Below are 21916 nucleotides of genomic sequence, written 5' to 3' on the forward strand. Positions count from 1 at the left end.
TAATTGGGATTGTTCACTAGCCAATATATTAGCAAATATCGACGTGGGTGCTTATTAGAGCAGGGCGCTTATTACATCGGATACGGTATTACTTCTGGTTCTTTTGACGCTTGAGGTTCGTTAGTATCCCAGGATTCCCTACATTCTGTGTTATGGACGTATATTTATTCTATGAGATTGTGATGCTGGGACCAGGAACATGAAACATACAGTGGAACCTTGTTTATCCAGACACTTGCGTTTTCTCAAATATTGTCCTCATGAATGAATTTCTGGATATCGTAAAAGGGATTTCCAGATTCATGATGCTTCTTATGCAGTATATATTCTGTTTTCCGTATATATCACTGGAAGGCGAGGTTTCCGGATATCTGGGGTCCAGGTGAGAAGGGTTCCTCACCCTTAATCTCACCAGTCCCACCTAAAACTTCTTCTAATAGGGGCAGTCGGGTAGCCTAGTGGTTAAAGCGTTCGCTCGTCACGCCGAAGACCCGGGTTCGATTCCCGACATGGGTACAATGTGTGAAGCCCATTTCTGATGTCCCCCTTCGTGATATTGCTGGAATATTGCTAAAAGCGGCGTAAAACCTCACTCACTCACTCACTAAAACTTAAATGACCAGTCCCTTATACATAATTCTAAACAATTTCTGAACCTTTTGCTTTTAATTTAATCATGTAAGTCTAGTTAACCCAACATTAAGTCCGAGAAATAAAGTTATCTATTTTTAAAATATACATCTACAAAATAAAGAGAAAAATCCTAAAGAAGCCCAGAACAAGGCTTAATTTCAGGCAATCTAGACTTGCAAAATCATTCTTCATGATTCATTTTATAATTTATTCTCTGTGACCTGGGAGACACTAGCTGATAACATTTGTATAATGTACTAATTTGTAGATAAAGTAATTTTTTAGAAAGGGAGAAGAAGTATTTTGCAGAAGTTTTCTGTCTTACCTCTGATTGGCAGTCCATACAGGGCACGAAGTAGTCGTATTGCACCCCGCTATAGGACTCGGAAATAAGGCACTCGAACACCTCATGGACCAGGAACAGGATATTCTCTGGCTTGTATCCCTGCACCTTGACCAGCACGTCAGTAGCACTGCAACATCCATGGACCATCATCATTGGGCAGTCATTGGGAGTGAGTGAGCGAGTAAGTGTTTAAGGCCGTTTTGAACATTATCAGCCCGAAGTGATGCAGGTCTCAGACATTTACCACTTTCATGAAACACATGAGTACGGGTATGGTGCTGACAAACCAAGAAACATAATCAGGGCGAACCTAGATTTGAGTGAGTGAGTGAGTGAGTATGGTTTTACGCCGCTTTTAGCAATATTCCAGCAATATCACGGCGGGGGACACCAGAAATGGGCTTCACACATAGTACCCATATCAGGAATCGAACCCAGGTGACGAGCGGACCCTTTAATATTGCTGGAATCTTGCTAAAAGCGGTGTAAAACCATACTCACTCAGATTATCTCCCCTTGTCACAACTCGGGGCGAACAGCTTTAGCTCTCATTGAAGTTTGTTTGTTTGTTTGTAGTTAAACGCCACACTCAGCAATAATCCAGCTATATGAAGGTGGTCTGTAAATAATCAAGTCTGGACCAGACAATCCAGTGATTGACACCATCGAGCATCGATCCATGCAATTGGGATACAATGGCATGAATCAATCAAGTCAGTGAGCCTGAGTCGCCTCTCACAACAAGCCTTTGACAGCAAGCATGGGTTGCTGAAGACCTATTCTACCCCGCATCTTCACAGGTTTCTCATTGAAGTGCATTCTCCATGCTGATTGTAAGTGAGTGAGTGAGTGAGTGAGTTGGGTTTAACGCCGCTTTTAACAGTATTCCAGCTATATCGCGGCGTGTCAGCTTAATGTGGGAGGAAAGCCCAAAGTGATGCAGGTCTCAGACGTTTACCACTTCGGTGAAACCCATGAGAACGGGAATGGTGAGTGAGTGAGTGAGTGGGTTAAGATTTAATGTCACATCGGCAATATTTCAGCCATATCGTGACGAGAAGTACATGAATAATACATATATTGAGACAATATAAAAAGCTGTCAACAATGGACAGTACAATAACTAGCATATCACAGAGTCTATTTAAAACTAGTTGAGAATATATAAAAGTCATAAGTATACGTGAACAACACAATATAAAAATGGGCTAGAGATCGTCAGTAACTAAAGGGAGATCACCATACTAGGGACCCCTTCAGTCACTGGCGACAGTGTACCAATTAAGCCAAAGATTAAAATGACGAAAATTCTACGCTTAAAAGCCTGGCATGCAGAAAAATACTTCGAATGATATGGGACTTACATACCCTCTTAGGGGGACAATAATTTTACACTACTTTAACCCCCTTTGAGGGTACAGCCACTAACAATCTTAGTAATGAATTTTGCACTACCAATCTTTAAAACAATACAGCAACTACATCAAAATTTATGTATAAGTTCTATGGTGCTGACAAACCTAGAAACATAATTGCAAACCGGGGACGCAACTCTGCACAGTGAATCGCAGCGCTGGGCCACCCCTGGGCCACTGGGCCACCCCTGCCCCCTGCTAATTGTAAGATTAGAACTGGTCAAACTATGCTGGTCGCAAGAGGCGATATAATGCATTGGGTGGCCCGAATCGATGACTTGGCTGATGTCAACACACCCCAAAGTAGTAGTGGCACGGTATACTGATGCATCGCTGGATCGTGAGTTTTTATTTCTCGAAACAAGCATCGATCACAGCTGCTCACTAAGTTAAAAATATCAATTCTTTGGCCAACCTATCTTTGAAAAGGTTGCTTATGGTCCCCAGATAACAGCATATGTAAGTATCGTGATACGTATCAGATCTTGAGTAAGGTATCGTGATACCTATTGCATCACACAGTTGGTGTATCATCCCAGCCCAACCCCAAAGATGTGGATCGTTTCTCATAATACCACTGGATTGTCTGGTCCAGACTTGATCATTTACAGGCAGCCATTGTACAGTTGAAATATTGCTGAGTGAGGCGGTAAACTAATACAGACACTTGTACATGTGTGTTGACGTACCTGATCTGTAGGAGCAACGCCGTGTGCTGGTTCTTGTTGAGCAGTGAGCCCTTCTTCCACATGACTGACCCATCTGTCAACTGATGCAGACGAACCTGAAAGACATCCCTACATTTATCCAGGGGAGAGTGAGAGTGAGGCTTCTCCTCCGGGATCCCCAAGGTCAAGGACGGTGAGAAAAAGAGTTCAAACTTACAGTTATATGGGAAGTATGCCAGCCATATGGTATCCAGAACAAGTTATACATTTATAAGAAATACATTTACACTATCTAAAACCTGTCGACAATGGAAAGTACAAAACTAGATGATAACAGATTTGAATTTTTTAAAAAGTATGTTACCATGAACAAATACGACTATACATAGCAGTACATAATAAACACTGGCTAGTAGTTTGATCACCAGCAACCACATAAGGAGGTCACCTTATTGGGGTCCAAAGGATTTACAGTAACTCTGCTACCATCTCTCCACTTGCTGACGCCATGGTAACCGAAACGGATTTATACCATCCCTCTACTTGCTGACACCATTGTACTCCAGCAGGATTTACACCATCCCTCTACTTGCTAACACCATGGTACTCCAGCAGGATTTACACCATCCCTCTACTTGCTGACACCATGGTACAACAGCAGGATTTACACCATCCCTCTACTTGCTGACACCATTGTACAACAGCAGGATTTACACCATCCCTCTACTTGCTGAAACCATGGTACAACAGCAGGATTTACACCATCCTTCTACTTGCTGACACCATTGCACCCCAGCAGGATTTACACCATCCCTCTACTTGCTGACACCATGGTACAACAGCAGGATTTACACCATCCCTCTACTTGCTAACACCATTGTACAACAGCAGGATTTACACCATCCCTCTACTTGCTGACACCATTGTACAACAGCAGGATTTACACCATCCCTCTTGTTGATCGTGCATATCTTTCTGACTATGCACCCATTCCTTCTGACCTTAATATGTCTGAATAAAGACAAACTTCAGTGTTTGCAAGATGAGATTGTCTTATATGTATCTAAATATGTGTTGCCAGGGCTATAGTCAATCTATTATCTCTGGAGATACAGTTATACCTGGGTAGGGTCGGGTAATAGGGGGGTTGGGTACCCAGGTAGTAAATTTGGACTCATCCCAGCCCTACTGACAGAGCTCTACATTCATCACCCACTCTGGTTTCATATGAGCATCCCTACCTGTGCCCTGTTGAAGAGTCCGGCGGGCAGGTAGTCGTAGGTGTACATCATCTTGGTCTCGCGATACCCTGTCTTCAGGGCTGGCCAACTGTACTGAAACACAGCAGGGAAACATTCAGCCATACACTCATCGTCAGATACAATTTACCATTCATTTACCCCATGGTTTATTCTCCCTGCAGTGTTTTATTGTATGATAAACAACGACCACAAGTTGTTTATTTCTTAATGAAGTGACAATTTTGAAGGCGAGTGTCATTTAACATTGACTGACCTCTGGGTTTCAGACGTTTCAGGACAGATGCTGGCAAAAGCAGGTGATCAAAACTGGATTGTTGAGGAGAGGGAATAAACACATTGATTCAGTTCAAGTTACATGAACACTTCATATAAATGCCACAACCTTTGCAAAAAATACTTCAAGCAATTTGTGGCATTCGCTGACATTGGATTCTGATACGTGATACATCATAATTGTCTAGTAGAATTTTCTTTCATTGGAGCAAGACACACTTTACTTTTCATTCTTGTGGATCAATACTTGTGGTCTTTTTCAGTTCTCCATATAATTCATTAGAGAGTCAGGTTTATTTCTCCATCTAATTTATAAAAGGAGTCAGGTTTAGTTCTCCATCTAATTCATAAGAGAGTCAGGTTTAGTTCTCCATCTAATTCAGAAGAGAGTCAGGTTTAGTTCTCCCATCTATTTCGGAAGAGAGTCAAGTTTAATTCTCCATCTATTTCAGAAGAGAGTCAGGTTTAGTTCTCCATCTAATTCAGAAGAGAGTCAGGTTTAGTTCTCCATCTATTTCAGAAGAGAGTCAGGTTTAGTTCTCTATCTAATTCAGAAGAGAGTCAGCTTTAGTTCTCCATCTAATTCATAAGAGAGTCAGGTTTAGTTCTCCATCTAATTCATAAGAGAGTCAGGTTTAGTTCTCCATCTAATTCATAAGAGAGTCAGGTTTAGTTCCCCTTCATATAAGTGGAGAAGGACAGAGGGTATACACTTGGCCGTTGTCTTCCAGTGCGTAAGATGGGTAGTGTATGGTTCAGATTACACAGAGTCCACAAAACAAAAACAGGTTGACAAATGAAAACAGGGGATAAAGGCTTGGGACAGTCAATCAATCCAGCAATGACCCACCTGTGATTCTACTGTTGGCCGAAGACAAGGCACAATGTTGGTGTCCTCGTCCATCAGAGGACAAGAGAGGACAAACTTTCCAGCAATGACCCCTCTTTGGTTTCCACTGTAGGCAGAAGACAAGGCACGATGCTGGTGTCCTCATCCTTCAGAGGACAAGAGAGGACAAACTTTCCAGCAATGACCCACCTCTGGTTCTACTGTAGGCAGAAGACAAGGCAAGATGTTGGTGTCCTCATCCTTCAGAGGACAATAGAGGACAAACTCTCCAGCAATGACCTACCTGTGGTTCTCCTGTTGGCAGAAGACAAGGCACGATGTTGTTGTCCTCATCCTTCAGAGGACAATAGAGGACAAACTTTCCAGCAATGACTCAACTGTGGTTCTACTGTAGGCAGAAGACAAGGCACGATGTTGGTGTCCTCGTCCATCAGAGGACAATAGAGGACAAACTTTCCAGCAATGACCTACCTGTGGTTCTACTGTTGGCAGAAGACAAGACACGATGCTGGTATCCTCATCCATCAGAGGACAAAAGAGGACAATCTTTCCAGAAATGACCCACCTGTGGTTCTACTGTTGGCAGAAGACAAGGCACGATGTTGGTGTCCTCGTCCATCAGAGGACAAGAGAGGACAAACTTTCCAGCAATGACCCCTCTTTGGTTTCCACTGTAGGCAGAAGACAAGGCACGATGCTGGTGTCCTCATCCTTCAGAGGACAAGAGAGGACAAACTTTCCAGCAATGACCCACCTCTGGTTCTACTGTAGGCAGAAGACAAGGCAAGATGTTGGTGTCCTCATCCAACAGAGGACAATAGAGGACAAACTCTCCAGCAATGACCTACCTGTGGTTCTCCTGTTGGCAGAAGACAAGGCACGATGTTGTTGTCCTCATCCTTCAGAGGACAATAGAGGACAAACTTTCCAGCAATGACTCAACTGTGGTTCTACTGTAGGCAGAAGACAAGGCACGATGTTGGTGTCCTCGTCCATCAGAGGACAATAGAGGACAAACTTTCCAGCAATGACCTACCTGTGGTTCTACTGTTGGCAGAAGACAAGACACGATGCTGGTATCCTCATCCATCAGAGGACAAAAGAGGACAATCTTTCCAGAAATGACCCACCTGTGGTTCTACTGTTGGCAGAAGACAAGGCACGATGTTGGTGTCCTCATCCTTCAGAGGACAAGAGAGGACAAACTTTCCAGCAATGACCTACCTGTGGTTCTACTGTAGGCAGAAGACAAGGCACGATGTTGGTGTCCTCATCCATCAGAGGACAAAAGAGGACAATCTTTCCAGCAATGACCCACCTGTGGTTCTACTGTAGGCAGAAGACAAGGCACAATGTTGGTGTCCTCATCCTTCAGAGGACAATAGAGGACAAACTTTCCAGCAATGACCCCTCTTTGATTCCACTGTAGGCAGAAGACAAGGCACGATGTTGGTGTCCTCATCCTTCAGAGGACAAGAGAGGACAATCTTTCCAGCAATGACCCACCTGTGGTTCTACTGTTGGCAGTAGACAAGGCAAGATGTTGGTGTCCTCATCCTTCAGAGGACAATAGAGAACAAACTTTCCAGCAATGACCTACCTGTGGTTCTACTGTTGGCAGAAGACAAGGCACGATGTTGGTGTCCTCATCCTTCAGAGGACAATAGAGGACAAACTTTCCAGCAATGACTCAACTGAGGTTCTACTGTAGGCAGAAGACAAGGCATGATGTTGGTGTCCTCATCCTTCAGAGGACAATAGAGAACAAACTTTCCAGCAATGACCCACCTGTGGTTCTACTGTAGGCAGAAGACAAGGCAAGATGTTGGTGTCCTCATCCTTCAGAGGACAATAGAGAACAAACTTTCCAGCAATGACCCACCTGTGGTTCTACTGTTGGCAGAAGACAAGGCCCGATGTTGGTGTCCTCATCCTTCAGAGGACAATAGAGGACAAACTTTCCAGCAATGACTCAACTGAGGTTCTACTGTAGGCAGAAGACAAGGCAAGATGTTGGTGTCCTCGTCCATCAGAGGACAATAGAGGACAAACTCTCCAGCATGACCTACCTGTGGTTCTACTGTAGGCAGAAGACAAGGCACGATGTTGGTGTCCTCATCCTTCAGAGGACAATAGAGGACAAACTTTCCAGCAATGACTCAACTGAGGTTCTACTGTAGGCAGAAGACAAGGCACGATGTTGGTGTCCTCATCCTTCAGAGGACAATAGAGAACAAACTTTCCAGCAATGACCCACCTGTGGTTCTACTGTAGGCAGAAGACAAGGCAAGATGTTGGTGTCCTCATCCTTCAGAGGACAATAGAGAACAAACTTTCCAGCAATGACCCACCTGTGGTTCTACTGTTGGCAGAAGACAAGGCACGATGTTGGTGTCCTCATCCTTCAGAGGACAAGAGAGGACAAACTTTCCAGCAATGACCCCTCTTTGATTCCACTGTAGGCAGAAGACAAGGCACGATGTTGGTGTCCTCATCCTTCAGAGGACAAGAGAGGACAATCTTTCCAGCAATGACTCAACTGTGGTTCTACTGTAGGCAAAAGACAAGGCACAATGTTGGTGTCCTCGTCCATCAGAGGACAAGAGAGGACAAACTTTCCAGCAATGACTCAACTGTGGTTCTACTGTAGGCAGAAGACAAGGTACGATGTTGGTGTCCTCATCCATCAGAGGACAACAGAGGACAATCTTTCCAGAATGACCCAACTGTGGTTCTACTGTTTACCGAAGACAAGGCACGATGTTGGTGTCCTCATCCTTCAGAGGGCAATAGAGGACAATCTTTCCAGCAATGACTCACCTGTGGTTCTACTGTTGGCAGAAGACAAGGCACGATGTTGGTATCCTCATCCTTCAGGGGACATGTCAGGTCAAACTCCTCAGTGAGTCTCAGCAGCCACGGATGAAGCTCTTCTGAGTACTTACTCCAAATGTCTGTCATCTGAGAGTGTTTCAGGCGACCGTTCTGAAATATCAAGAAGGTAGGTGTCAGATGTACAGCTGTCTTCATATGGAAAACATATCAATGACTTTAGATGCATAATCAAAATCTATATTTTAATATAATGGGTCTTACTTCGCAATGCACATCAAATTAAAAACATGAAAAGATTTGGAAAATATCTGTCAATGCCAGGATGGTGGTACACATGCTTTGCAAAGCCTGCAGTCGACCGAAATCTGCACATTGAAATCCATGTTGTTTACAAGCCAGATGTCTAGTTTGTAACATTATTTTTATTGGACAATGCATGAACTCATTAGTCCAACCAAAATGTAACTCCATAATGCCAGCCAAGTTCTGCAAGGGTGCAAACTTGACTGTAATAATCAGTTAACTCCCTTGCCTCAGGAAGATGAGAAGAATCGGAACTTGCCAATTCACACATCAATGATTGAGTTGGGTTTTAGAAAGCTCAATGTGAGAAGAGGATCCGTCAGATCCTGGCATGACAAAGGGACACAACCCCTTTCACTGCATCAGAAAATGCAGCTGACATCTTTCAAAACTGATCTATGTTCCAAGACCTGTCATGGACACAACCCCTTTCACTGAACTAGAAACTTGACTGACAGTTGGTGCAGGATGGTGATCATTCTATCAGCCACTGGTTTGTCTGATCAAGGCTTGCTTACAGGCCTCCATGATGCAGTTGCTATGTTGCTGACCGGGGATAAACATACAACAAAACCGAGGACTCACCTGCACAGGCCCTTCATGCACAGTGACCACACAGGCCATGACGTCAACAATCCACTGTGGTCTGACCACGACGTAGGACTTGAGGAAGGGAGTGTTGAAGAACTGCACTGACCCAAGATCATGCAGGAACTGGATGGACTGAGTGAGCTGAAAGTGTTCGATAATAGCTGCAGTAATGTCAGGAGGTTCCAACAAATGAAGACATCTGATTGGCTAAGGTTTCGGGAATACCACCTCCGGGTAATTCTCATTGAATTTTTACCACTTCCCGGCCAATGAATACAACGAAATCGTTGTATTACATAATAAGAATGAGTGACAGAGGATGAGTTTGGAAGAACGTCACTTTTAACAGTATTCCAGTTATATCACGGCGTGTCAGCTTAATGTGGGAGGAAAGCACAAAGTAATGCAGGTCTTAGACGTTTACCACTTCGGTGAAACCCACGGGTTTGGTGCTGACAAACCTAGAAACATAATCAGGGCCGACCATTTAATATCTGGAAGGGGCCTGAGATTTTATCCCCAAAAATATATTCCCAAAGCTGTGAAAATATAATATGCTTCAGACTGTTGTAAAAAAAAAAGGAAATTGCCTGTCACAAAAATTACATTGTGTCAAGGTGTTTTTCTTTAAAATAATTCAGGCCCTTAGTTTTAAATAAATAAAGAATCTGGTTTTGTAGTTGCAGCTGAAGAAATACCTAATCTTGTTACAAAATCCCAGGCCTCTGAAGTAGAATATCTAATGTGCCATCTGGGCAAACCAGGATTCAACCATACAGTCATATAGGTTTCTGGTGTTCCAAAGGGATGTAACTTAGAAAACTGGGCAAACCCTGCCCCTCATAATAATAAGCATCATCAGCATGAAATGACATTACAGATCATCTCAAATGTGAGAGACGGACAGAGAAGTCTTTAAGGGGAGGTTACCAGAGTGGCATGAATTATTTCAATGACTATTCTGCTGCCTGCTACATACTTCAACGTCGTCAACTATGCCACATCCTTCTGCACTTTTCTGTACATCCTTCCACGGCATCAGGTCCAGGTTCCGGGCCCTATAATGGTGAGTGAGTGAGTCAGTCAGTCAATTGGGTTTTACTCCCATCTCGGCAATATTCCAGCAGTATAACAACACAAGAAATTACTTTCAAAAGAACCACAGGTCTTTGGCATTTTCAGCAAATGCTTTGACCAACTGGCAATACCACAACCCCCACCACCCCTATCACCCACACCCCACCCACACCCCACCCTCACCCCTGAAACAGGCATTCAGACACACATCATCATGTGTTCCGTATTCCACATATTGAACACACTGCTCTAAAACTCTTACCAACATATTTTGCAAAAAGAATTTCAAGCAAATTTTATTTAGACAATAACTAATTCCTTCCTGTCAGTAATTTCATAATTTTTATGTATCATTGAAGTATTTAGGAGCTCCTTCTTAAAGAATAATTACACAATTTACAAGCAGACATCTTTGGTAATATTTTATGTGCTTTTGGATTAAATAGGAAGCATGGCTGTGAAGGATGTATTCCAATTGGACAATTCTCCTCAGCAAATTCCGGCCAGCAATATCCCCCTAGAAAAACATAGAAAGAGTGAACAGTTAGAGTTGGCTGTGCTTCTCACTTGATGAGGACTTTCTCGAGGTTGAGCCAGGCCTCCGGGATCTTCTCCCCCATGTACTTCTGCTCCAGGGTGACCTTGATGAGGTCGGCCTTCAGCTGCTCGATGCCATCCCCTGTGTAGGAGCTCACTGTGTAGAAGCCTGTGATCTGTGGGTAGCGCCGCTGCAGGTCGTCTGTCGGCATTCTCGGCTTCTCCACCTGAAGATCAACATCATCATCATCTTTAGCAGCAGCAGCACCAGCACCAGCAGCAGTAGCAACATCAGCAGCAGCAGCAACAGCGGCAGCAGTGGCATCAACATTATCATCATCATCAGCAGCAGCAGCAGCAGCAGCAGCAACATTATTATCATCATCAGCAGCAGCAGCAGCAGCATTATTTACAGCAGCAGCATCAACATTATCATCATCAGCAGCAGCAGCGTCAACATCATCATTATCAGCAGCAGCAGCAGCAGAATCAACATCAACATTATCATTATCATCATCATCTGTTTAAGAGTGTGGCATGCGATGTATCACTAACCTTATCACAGTGTGTCCCAACCACCAGTATAGGAGCTTTTGGGGCGTGGCATGCAATGGAGCTGAGCCAGAAGTCGAGGCCGGCATGTTCATATCCCAGTCTGATGTTCCATAGGAGAAAGTAGACCGCACGATTGGACAGGAAAAACTGAGGATGAAAGACATAAAGTACAATAAACTCTGACATAAACTCAGATATAAACTCTGACTAACATAAACTCAGATATAAACTCTGACTTACATAAACTCAGATATAAACTCTGACTAACATAAACTCAGATATAAACTCTGACTAACATAAACTCAGATATAAACTCTGACTAACATAAACTCAGATATAAACTCTGACTAACATAAACTCAGATATAAACTCTGACTTACATAAACTCAGATATAAACTCTGACTAACATAAACTCAGATATAAACTCTGACTAACATAAACTCAGATATAAACTCTGACTAACATAAACTCAGATATAAACTCTGACTAACATAAACTCAGATATAAACTCTGACTTACATAAACTCAGATATAAACTCTGACTAACATAAACTCAGATATAAACTCTGACTAACATAAACTCAGATATAAACTCTGACTAACATAAACTCAGATATAAACTCTGACTTACATAAACTCAGATATAAACTCTGACTAACATAAACTCTGATATAAACTCTGACTAACATAAACTCAGATATAAACTCTGACTAACATAAACTCAGATATAAACTCTGACTAACATAAACTCTGACATAAACTCAGATATAAACTCTGACTGACATAAACTCAGATATAAACTCTGACTAACATAAACCCTAACATAAACTCTGACTGACATAAACTCTGACTGACATAAACTCTGATATAAACTCTGACTGACATAAACTCTGATATAAACTCTGACTAACATAAACTCTGATATAAACTCTGACTAACATAAACCCTAACATAAACTCAGATATAAAAGCTAACTGACATAAACTCTGATATAAACTCTTACTAACATAAACTCTGACATAAACTCTGACTAACATAAACTTTGACATAAACTCTGACTCTAGCAGATTTGTTGTCTGATTGTTTGTTTGTTTTATGCTCACCAATATTACAGCTATATGACAGTGGCCTACAAATAATCTAGACCTGACTGGACAATCCAGTGATGGATATATGAACAATTGATAAGAATTGGCTTTAGAAACAACTGTAGGGAATCACCACCTTGCAAGGCTTGTGTCCCAATGGCAATTTCGGAAGCTGTAAATTACAGCCAAATTCATGAAAAGAGATAGAGAAAAGGCAGTGGTGTTTCCCACAAAACAAACACAGATTTGTGGTGGCCATGTTGTTCACATTACCTGATGTGTGTTGTAGTACACTGTCTGTCCGGCAAAGTCCCAGGTGCTGTAGGAGATGGGCTCCTTGGATCCCTCGACAGGGACGTCCCACCGTGTGATGTCGATACCGTCGGTGATGTTTTCACCGTAGTCGGTGTAGTAGGCGTAGCTGCCATCCGTCAGTACTCGAACCAGGCTGGGTTAAAAGATAACATTGATTCATGAACAGATCATTGAGGAAAAGATTGTTCAAAAGTAGATTATTGATGACTCAAACAAAAGCCATCTTGGTACTATACAGTGATGATGTTCTATCTTGACAGCAATCCATGTTGTAACTTTATAACTATCCATGTTCTATCTTGACAACCATCCATGTTCTATCTTGACAACCATCCAAGTTCTATCTTGACAACCATCCATGTTCTATCTTGACAGCCATCAATGTCCTATCTTGACAACCATCCATGTTCTATCTTGACAACTATCCATGTTCTATCTTTACAACCATCCATGTTCTATCTTGACAACCATCCATGTTCTATCTTGACAACTATCCATGTTCTATCTTGACAACCATCCATGTTCTATCTTGACAACTATCCAAGTTCTATCTTGACAACCATCCATGTTCTATCTTGACAGCCATCAATGTCCTATCTTGACAACCATCCATGTTCTATCTTGACAACCATCCATGTTCTATCTTGACAACCATCCATGTTCTATCTTGACAACTATCCATGTTCTATCTTGACAACCATCCATGTTCTATCTTGACAACCACATTAACCAACATCAATGTTCAAATTATCTTCAATTTCTGATTCTTTTCAGGCATAGTAACCAACAAATACACATGCCATGACATCAGATACATATGATCTACTTTGCTCTGAATCCCTGAGTGAGTGAGTGAGTTTGGGTTTAACACGACTGTCATTGAATTCCACAGTTTTACAGCAGCGTCGTGCAAACATCAACATCTTTGTCACAGACACACACCAAGGTTCATAATCACAGAAATTTGGGAATAAAAGCAGATCCGGGCAGCTAAGGGACATAACTCCTGAAAAGAGTTTGGGAAGCTCAGGGTGAAAGGATGCAGTACCTGGTTTTGCCAGCTCCTCCGAGTCCAACAAACATCAGCTTCGTTCGCTTGCAGTCCACGGATCCCATTCTCAGTCGTCGTAGGTATCCGTAGATGGCCTTGAACCCTCTTCCAACAACCTCTTTCGGAGGGGTTTTCAACGCAGGACAGTTCTTCAGGTGCAATTCTAAAAAAACATAATATCATAAAAACAATTTTAACAAACAATATGGTGACATCAAGAAAAAAAATTGAATAACCTTTTGTTGTAATCTTTAAAACAACAACCAAGTGCTATATCAGTAAAAACTTGTCTTTGAAAGACTTGTTTTACTTCGATACATTATAAACATAAAAACAGCAGTCACTTTCCCCCAACATGGAGAACAGTAGAATTTTCTTTGTTCATGTAGTGGTGAATATTGACCACAGAAAGAGTCCCGTAAAGCCTTAATAAGAAAAAGGCACTTGGACCGTCATCAGAAAAAATGACAAAATGTAACAATAATACACACAAATTCCCTCGAAATAATAACTAATTCTAGATAAGTGTCTCTTAGATAAGCATGCAAATTTTCAACCATGTAACTTCAGGAGCTTCTGAGAAAACTTGTCCCCATTTCCAACAGTAGTTACACACTGAGTTAAAAAGCCTGGAGCAAGGGCCATAACTCTGTGAAAAATGAAATTACAACACCATTAATCGAACTCGTCTCAGACTATGACCAGCAACATCAGTGTGTAAAATTTCATTTCTCTGACTAAAAGAATTTCTGAGAAAATTTGACCCCTTTGAGAAGCGGACGGACGGACGGATGGACTTACAAACGCCATTCCTTTATCCCATACCCTAAATTTCCACAATGTTCCCACTAAATACCGTATTTCTTCTATTAGACGGCGAGAATCTAATAGATGCTGGGAATCTAATAGCCGCCGGCAATCTAATAGACGCCGGCCTCAAATAGAAGCCGGGTCAATTGTTCAGTGCAAAAAATAGAAGCCGGGCTTCAAATAGATGCCGGGTCTAGAATCGATTGAGATATATCTACGGATATCTACGAACACAAAATATTTCCATTTCGTGACGATTTAGGACATTCGTGGTCATAGTGAAATGGTGGTATTAATAGAAGCTGGGCCTCCAATAGATGCCGGGCCTCTAATTGACGCCGGGTCAAAGGCTTGTCCGAAATGAATAGAAGCCCTGGCGTCTAATACGGTATGCAAGAATGTACTATCGTATATTGTGCATTGTACAACAACTCAATTAACTTTATACAAAGTTTCAACTCTGAGCCTTATATATTTTAGTATAAATTGAATATTTATGTTTGTTTATTTGTTTGTTGTTTAACGCTGCACTCAGCAATTTTCCAACTATATGACGGCGGGAATATTTATGTAATTATCCTATCCCACACTATGCATATCGACAATATTAGTTTTTCTTCTTTTTCTGATTTCCATCAACCGAAAAATAAAAAAAGTATCTTGGAACCCACCTTTAAGTGGCGTGACCGTTATTTCTGCAGACACAGATGCCAGGGAGAGGTTGTTGGTGAGATTGAGAGACTCCAGCTTGGTGAGATCAGATATGGAATCCTCAATAATGGTGAGGCAGTTGTTGGACACATCCAGGCTCTCCAGAGTCTTACACGACAGCAGGAAGTTTGGCAGTGGTCCATTCTCTGAAACACATTCAACATGAGTTAGTTGGGTTTAACTCCGCTTTGAACAATATTCCATTCATATCACGGTATGTCAGCTTAGTGTGGGAAGAAATCCAGAAGTGATGCAGGTCTCAGAGGTTAACCACTTCGGTGAAACCCACGAGCACGGGTATGGTGCTGACAAACCTAGAAACATAATCGGGGTGAACCGGGATTCGAACCCACAATCATAGGTTTCAGGCGTGTCCAGGGGACGCAACTCTGCACTGCGAATCGCAGCGCCTTAGATGACTGGGCCGCCCGTGCCCCCCATACCTTTTACAGGACAATGAGCAACAGGACGTCGTTACAATTTACTTTAAATTATGTATATTTATTATCTCCTTTTTCAGTTGAAAGTGATGACCATGAGCATGGGTATGGTGCTGACAAACCTAGAAACATAATCGGGGCGAACCGGGATTCTAACCCATGACCATAGGTTTCTGGCATACCCAAGGGATGCAACAGTTCATCCCACGGGCTATGCAAATTCTCTTTAGTTCAAATGCTTATCCCATTGAAGTGAGAGATAGACGATGATTTTGACAGAATCAGTAGTCGTGTTCGAATAACCTGGTTAACCATTTTGAGGTTGCATGGTTTGAAAACACATTCCCATTGTCACTTTCCTGACCTGGTAAGCAACGCTCAGACTGGTTGGATGAAAGGTTGTTCTGAAATGACCTGTAATGGGATGTCCACAGACCTATGTTTATCGTTCACGAGAACTAAGAATTGAGAACATCCCATTTCAAGGCTCCCACTGCCCCCTGGAATAATGTAATGCAGTATAACCTCAATAGAGAATATTGTTTTATTGTGAAGCATCACTGTTGGAGAATACAAAGACTGAACTAAAACTACTCAGTCCCGTCTGAACAGAAAACAAAGCTCTGCTTTCCAGTGTGTTGTCATGTGTTTCAAGCCAAAAAATATAAATGTTTTGATAAAATTAAAAACCAACAAGAGTTTGCCACTAACATATCCCCCGCCCCTTTTTTCAGAATTTGACATAATTAAATCTATACAAACCCTAACCTTTTTAAACCGAGGTGGAACTTGTCATGGAAATTGTAAAAAAAGTCCATCTTGTTGCCATGGAAACGTAAAAAAAGTAAATTTCTAAAATTTCTAAATAGCAAAAGGCACCAGTTCAGCATGTACCTGACAGATGTGCAAAGTTTCATGAAAAAATATTGAATGGTTTCTGAGTTATGCTCCAGAAACGAAACGTGATGGACTGACGGAGCCCGTTTCTATATCTAACGCCAACTTCGTTGGACGGGGGATAATAACGAAATACAATCTATGTATGAATTATACTTACTTTTGTCCTTCTGCCTTGACAGAAAACAGAGCTTTGCTTACCAGAGTGTTGTCATGTATTTCAACCAAATAAATATAAATGTTTTGATAAAATTAAAAACCAATAACGAAATTCAATCTGTGCATGAATGATACTTACTTTTGTCCTTCTGTTGTGTGTCTTTCCTTTGTCCGAATCGGAGATACGCTTCATTGGACATCATCGTATTGTTGATCTGGACGACCCCATCACGGGTCAGTGACCCTGTCTTCCCTGGGTCAGCAGACTGAAACAGACTCTTCCTCTCCTGGAAAACATAAGACGAGTGAATGGGTGAGTGAGTAGGCTTCAACACCGCTTCAACAGCATATCAGTCAACAGTAGTCAGGACAGTTTGATGTGGGAGGAAAGCTCACAGATGTCCGATGTGTGCCACTTTGCTGAAACTCACAAGCATAGTTTGGTGCTTTCAAACCTGGAAACAACCAGAACGAATCTGGGATTAAAAATCCTGATTGTAGGTTCCTGTCCAATCTCATTAAAATCAGATCCTTGTTCTCGCTATCGCTAAACAAAGATCTGAGGACATCCCATTACGGGTCACATCAGACTGACCTTTCATATGACCAATCAGAGCATCACTTACCAGATCATGAAAGTGACAGTGGGAATGTGTTTTCAAATCATGCAGCCTTGAAAACGTTAAGACAGTGTACTCCGAACGACAGTTATGCACCATACGACTGATTCCATCAAAAGGATCGTCTATCTCTCGCTTCCGTTGGATAAACATTTGAACAGAGGAGGCGTTGCACAGTACATGGGAAGCACTGCCATACAATCTCAACCATATATAAGACATTACAGAATGTTCGTTTGTTCAGTTTTCAAGATCTTAATCGATAACTGTGTCAACACATATTTTTCAGGCGTAGTATGAAATGGAAGTCGCCAGGTAGAAACGAGTGCCGTAAAGCTCGAGAAAGCTGCTTTTGAATACGCTGATGTCAACTTCTTGTTAGTCAAAGTGCGCGAAAGGTCGTCCTGACGTGACCCGTAATGGGATGTCCTCAAATCTTTGTTTAGTGGCAGCCGGAACTCAGATGTGATTTTAATGAGATTAGTTATATATACATCTATTTCATGATCACTAACAACTTTTGTTCAGTACATACACTATACATTTCGGGAATCTTTGAAAGACAACATTCGCCAATTCATTACATTGCAGACATTTCAAATAGACATTACCCGATATAATTATGTATATTAGTGAATTATTTAAATGTATCAGATATTTTTGACAAAACATGCTAATTACCTGTTCAGACATTTTTGACAGGAATGTGTTTTCACTGACAAATGTTTCAAAGGAAGTGTAGGTGTACGTCGCTTTGGATGACGCCAGCGGTTCAATGATTGGTATTCCAGCCAAACCTAGCACTTTCAGCTGTGACGGTAAAGCAGACGGCAACTTTTCAATGACATTGTAGTTCAAGGACAGCTTCTCCAGTGCAGGCATAATAGTACATATTGCTTCCATACTCGGCACTTTACCAACGTTGTCGGCATGGAGTTCCACGAGATTCTTACACAGCTGAACCACCGCAGGAAGTGTGTACAGGGGATTGTGGGATATGTTCAAGAAGACGAGTTTGTCCTTGACCTGAGATAGGTCAGCAGGTAATGCAGCTAGTTTGTTGTAGCTTACATCAATCGATGTCAACTGATCACATTTGGCAAACAAGGGCAAGGTCATTAACTGGTTCCGAGCCAAGTTGAGGTGAGTGAGATTTAAGAACCTGGTGAACAGATCCTCGGGTAGCTCCTTGAGTTGGTTGTTTCGTAGATCGAGTTTGAAGATGAGATGGTGATAGTTGTCAAATGAGTCCAGGTCAATATGGGAAACTTCGGATAAAGGCGCCATGGCCAGCTCATGGGGTTTGCACTGTACATGTTCTGGGTTGCCCATACCACTGACAACAGTGTTGAAAGAGTCCATCGTCCGGGCAGTTGTTAGAAGTGTGTTCACAGCAATAGCTTCATTAGACTCCAGAATCTGAAAAAACCCAAGACACTCATTTAGATCAAGAACAAACAAGGTGTGTTTGTTTGTTTGTTGTTTAATGCCACACTCAGCAATACTCCAGCTATATGACGGCAGTCTGGATAATCGAGTCTGGAACAGACAACCCAGTGATTGACATCATGAGCATTGATCTGCAAGATTTGTATACGATGACATGCATCAACCAAGTCAGCAAGAGTGACCACCCGATCTCTAATGAGTAAGTGAGTTGGGTTTAACATTGCTTTGAGTGAGTATAGTTTTAGCAATATTCCAGCATTATCACAGTGGGGCAACAGAAATGGGCTTCACAGGAATTGAACCCAGGTCTTCGTTGTGAACGCTTTAACCACTGGCTAACCAACCCACTGCCTCAATGTTGCTTTGAACAATATTCCCGTTTTATCACGGTGATTCAGCTTAATGTGGGAGGAAAGCCCGAGGTGGTGCAGGTCTTTGACATTTACCATTTTGCTGAAATCCACGAGCTGACACACGTTTTGGCAGCTCGGCTTCTGAGAACCCAGCAGTGAATGGGTACCCGGTAGGATGAATCGGCATTATTATTATTATTATTATTATTTTTTTTTTTTTTTTTTTAAATTAGCTGTCAAGGGTTGTTAGGTAGTCTAGTTGTGAAAGCCCCACATGTGTACAATGTGTGAAGCATTTCTGGTGTCACCCCACTGAAATGTTATTGCTGGAATATTGCTAAAGTGCCGGGGAAAAAAAACCTCACTTATTCGCTCCAGATGTCAATGGTTATCTATTTATAATGCTGTTTTTCAGCCTTTCGTACCCACCAAACGATCTCCAGTGAAAGCCTTTATCCGCTGCAACTTTTTGGACTGCTTGAGGATGTGTCTCCCGCTGAGAAACCACAGCATTTTGAAATACAGCCGCATCAGCCGGGTGAAGGCGATCTCCATCTTCTCTTGGTCCTGGTCAATCTTGTCTGCCTCCGGGAACATCGTTGTCAGCTTCCCTGGCAGTGTGTGCTGAAACAAGGGATTCAGGGAGAGGGAGTGAGTCAGTTTGTGAGTCAGTCTGGAAGCGAGTGTGTGTGTTTGTGTGTGTGTGTGTGTGTGTGTGTGTGTGTGTGTGTGTGTGTGTGTGTGTGTGTGTGTGTGTGTGTGTGTGTGTGTGTGTGTGTGTGTGTGTGTGTGTGTGAGCATGAGGTGGGTGGGTGGGTGGTTGAGTGAGTGAGTGGTTGAGTGAGTGGTTGAGTGAGTGAGTGAGTGAGTGAGTGAGTGTAAGCAAGTGTGTGTGTGTGTGTGTAATGGAATTTGGGAGTGAGTGAGTGAGTGAGTCCCACCTCCTGCAGCAGCAAGGCCAGGTAGGTGAGTATCAGCACCGTCTCCATCTCTGCATAGCCGGCCAGACTGGGGAAGGCAATTCCAGGGTGGTCCACCATGTGCACATCAAACTCTGAAACAGGAGGTTCATCAAGTCACTTCTTGTCAACTAATTCAGTAATCTGTTATGCTCAAAACCTCTTACAACCACTCCCTGCTTGACCATCCCCTCCCTGCTCCCTCTCCCCCTCCCTGCTCCCTCTCCCCCTCCCTGCTTCCTCACCCCCCCCCCCCCCCCCCAGCTCCCTTACCCCATCCCTGCTCCTTCACACCATCCCTGCTCACCCCCTCCCCTTCCAGTGCCTCTCTAATTGCTTGCTGTGTTTCATAAACTCCCACAATGCCCCACAACTTACTGTCTGGGTGACACAGGAAGTGGATGTTCTGCTGCATGTGGTTGGCAATGGCCGACAGCGATGGGTAGCGGATAAAGTTGATGTTGAGAGACTTGGGCAGGACACAGAAGAGACGCTGATTGCGAGTCAGGAACTCACTCAGATCCTCCCGCAGGTCCGCTGGGGGGTCCTTCAGCGTTGTCCTCACATCCTGCTCGATGACTGCAAGTCAAAACCAAGCTACCAGTTTGTAAACAGAATGACAAGCAAATCATCATCATCATCATCATCATCATCATCTCACACTCTTAGAGGCTTTCAAAAATAAAAGAACTGGTTCTTAAGCAATGTTATTTGAAAATATAGTGTCCTACGCAATGATATTGCTGGAATATTGCTAACAGTGGCATAAAACAATACTCACTCCCATTGAGGATGCATTCCATATTAGAGTACAAAAATGTGTAAAACGAAAACTCAGATTGTCTGCCCTTGGTTCAATGATGTACCTGAGCCTCTGTTTTTCATACTCTGGCAGCGGAGATGCCTCGGCCCGCTAGATGTTGTCTGCGTGGGGGCCATGTTGAGACATCTCAACGTCTCGTCTGGGGGCGTGCCTTCTTTCTGTATCTGAAAATAAAAACAGGGAGACCCTTCAGTGAAATATTTGATACTTTGACAACATCTCGTCACCTCATCTGGTGATGTGGCCCCTTCTGGAGCTGGAACCCCAGGGAAGATGCGGAAGCATGAGTGAGTGAGTGAGTATGGTTTTACGCCGCCTTTAGCAATATTCCAGTAATATCATGGCGGGGGACACCAGAAATGGGCTTCACACATTGTACCCATGTCAGGAATCGAACCCAGGTCTTCGGCGTGACAAGCGAACACTTTAACCACTAGGCTACCCGACCGCCCCTGCGGAAGTGTGACAGTTGCACATAGAAACATAACTGAAATGAGGTCACCATGAGTGAGTGAGTTGGGTTTAAGCTGCTTTAAACAGTATTTCAGTTATATCACGGTGTGTCTGCTTAATTAGGGAGGAAAGCCCAAAGTGATGCAGGTCTTAGACATTTACCACTTGGGTGAAACCCACGAGCACGGGTATGATGCTGACAAACCTAGAAACAGAATCGGGGCAAACCGGGATTCGAACCCACAATGATAGGTTTCTGGCGTGTCCAAGGCATGCAACTCTGCACAGCAAATTGCGGCGCCTTAGACAACTGGGCCACCCGTTCCCCCAGGTCACCATGCCAGGCCTACCAATAAAACTGACAGGCTGCATCAAAAACCTGTCATATGTCTTCAATACACTAGGAATTGGCAACAGAAAACAAATAGAACGTAACGCAAAA

The 21916-nt window shown here is 42.8% G+C and overlaps 1 protein-coding gene across 1 annotated transcript in view; it reads right to left on the reverse strand.

The window, feature by feature from the left end:
- Nucleotides 1-21916, reverse strand: part of LOC139477756 (uncharacterized) — a 98371-nt gene that overhangs the window by 27129 nt on the left and 49326 nt on the right. The window contains exons 25-41 of the mRNA XM_071260163.1: nucleotides 21065-21185; nucleotides 20577-20777; nucleotides 20181-20293; nucleotides 19669-19863; nucleotides 18119-18856; nucleotides 16957-17104; nucleotides 15282-15467; nucleotides 13798-13963; nucleotides 12708-12882; nucleotides 11346-11492; nucleotides 10821-11017; nucleotides 10156-10234; nucleotides 9171-9317; nucleotides 8268-8432; nucleotides 4304-4396; nucleotides 3084-3178; nucleotides 959-1106 (exon numbers count right to left, since the gene is read on the reverse strand). Of these exons, the coding sequence (XP_071116264.1) occupies nucleotides 959-1106; nucleotides 3084-3178; nucleotides 4304-4396; nucleotides 8268-8432; nucleotides 9171-9317; nucleotides 10156-10234; nucleotides 10821-11017; nucleotides 11346-11492; nucleotides 12708-12882; nucleotides 13798-13963; nucleotides 15282-15467; nucleotides 16957-17104; nucleotides 18119-18856; nucleotides 19669-19863; nucleotides 20181-20293; nucleotides 20577-20777; nucleotides 21065-21185 (3114 nt within the window). The remainder of the gene's footprint in view (nucleotides 1-958; nucleotides 1107-3083; nucleotides 3179-4303; nucleotides 4397-8267; nucleotides 8433-9170; nucleotides 9318-10155; nucleotides 10235-10820; nucleotides 11018-11345; nucleotides 11493-12707; nucleotides 12883-13797; nucleotides 13964-15281; nucleotides 15468-16956; nucleotides 17105-18118; nucleotides 18857-19668; nucleotides 19864-20180; nucleotides 20294-20576; nucleotides 20778-21064; nucleotides 21186-21916) is intronic.

The sequence above is a fragment of the Haliotis cracherodii genome, unplaced genomic scaffold (genome assembly GCF_022045235.1).
Source record: "Haliotis cracherodii isolate W230 unplaced genomic scaffold, xgHalCrac1.p SCAF_35, whole genome shotgun sequence".
NCBI lineage: Eukaryota > Metazoa > Mollusca > Gastropoda > Lepetellida > Haliotidae > Haliotis > Haliotis cracherodii.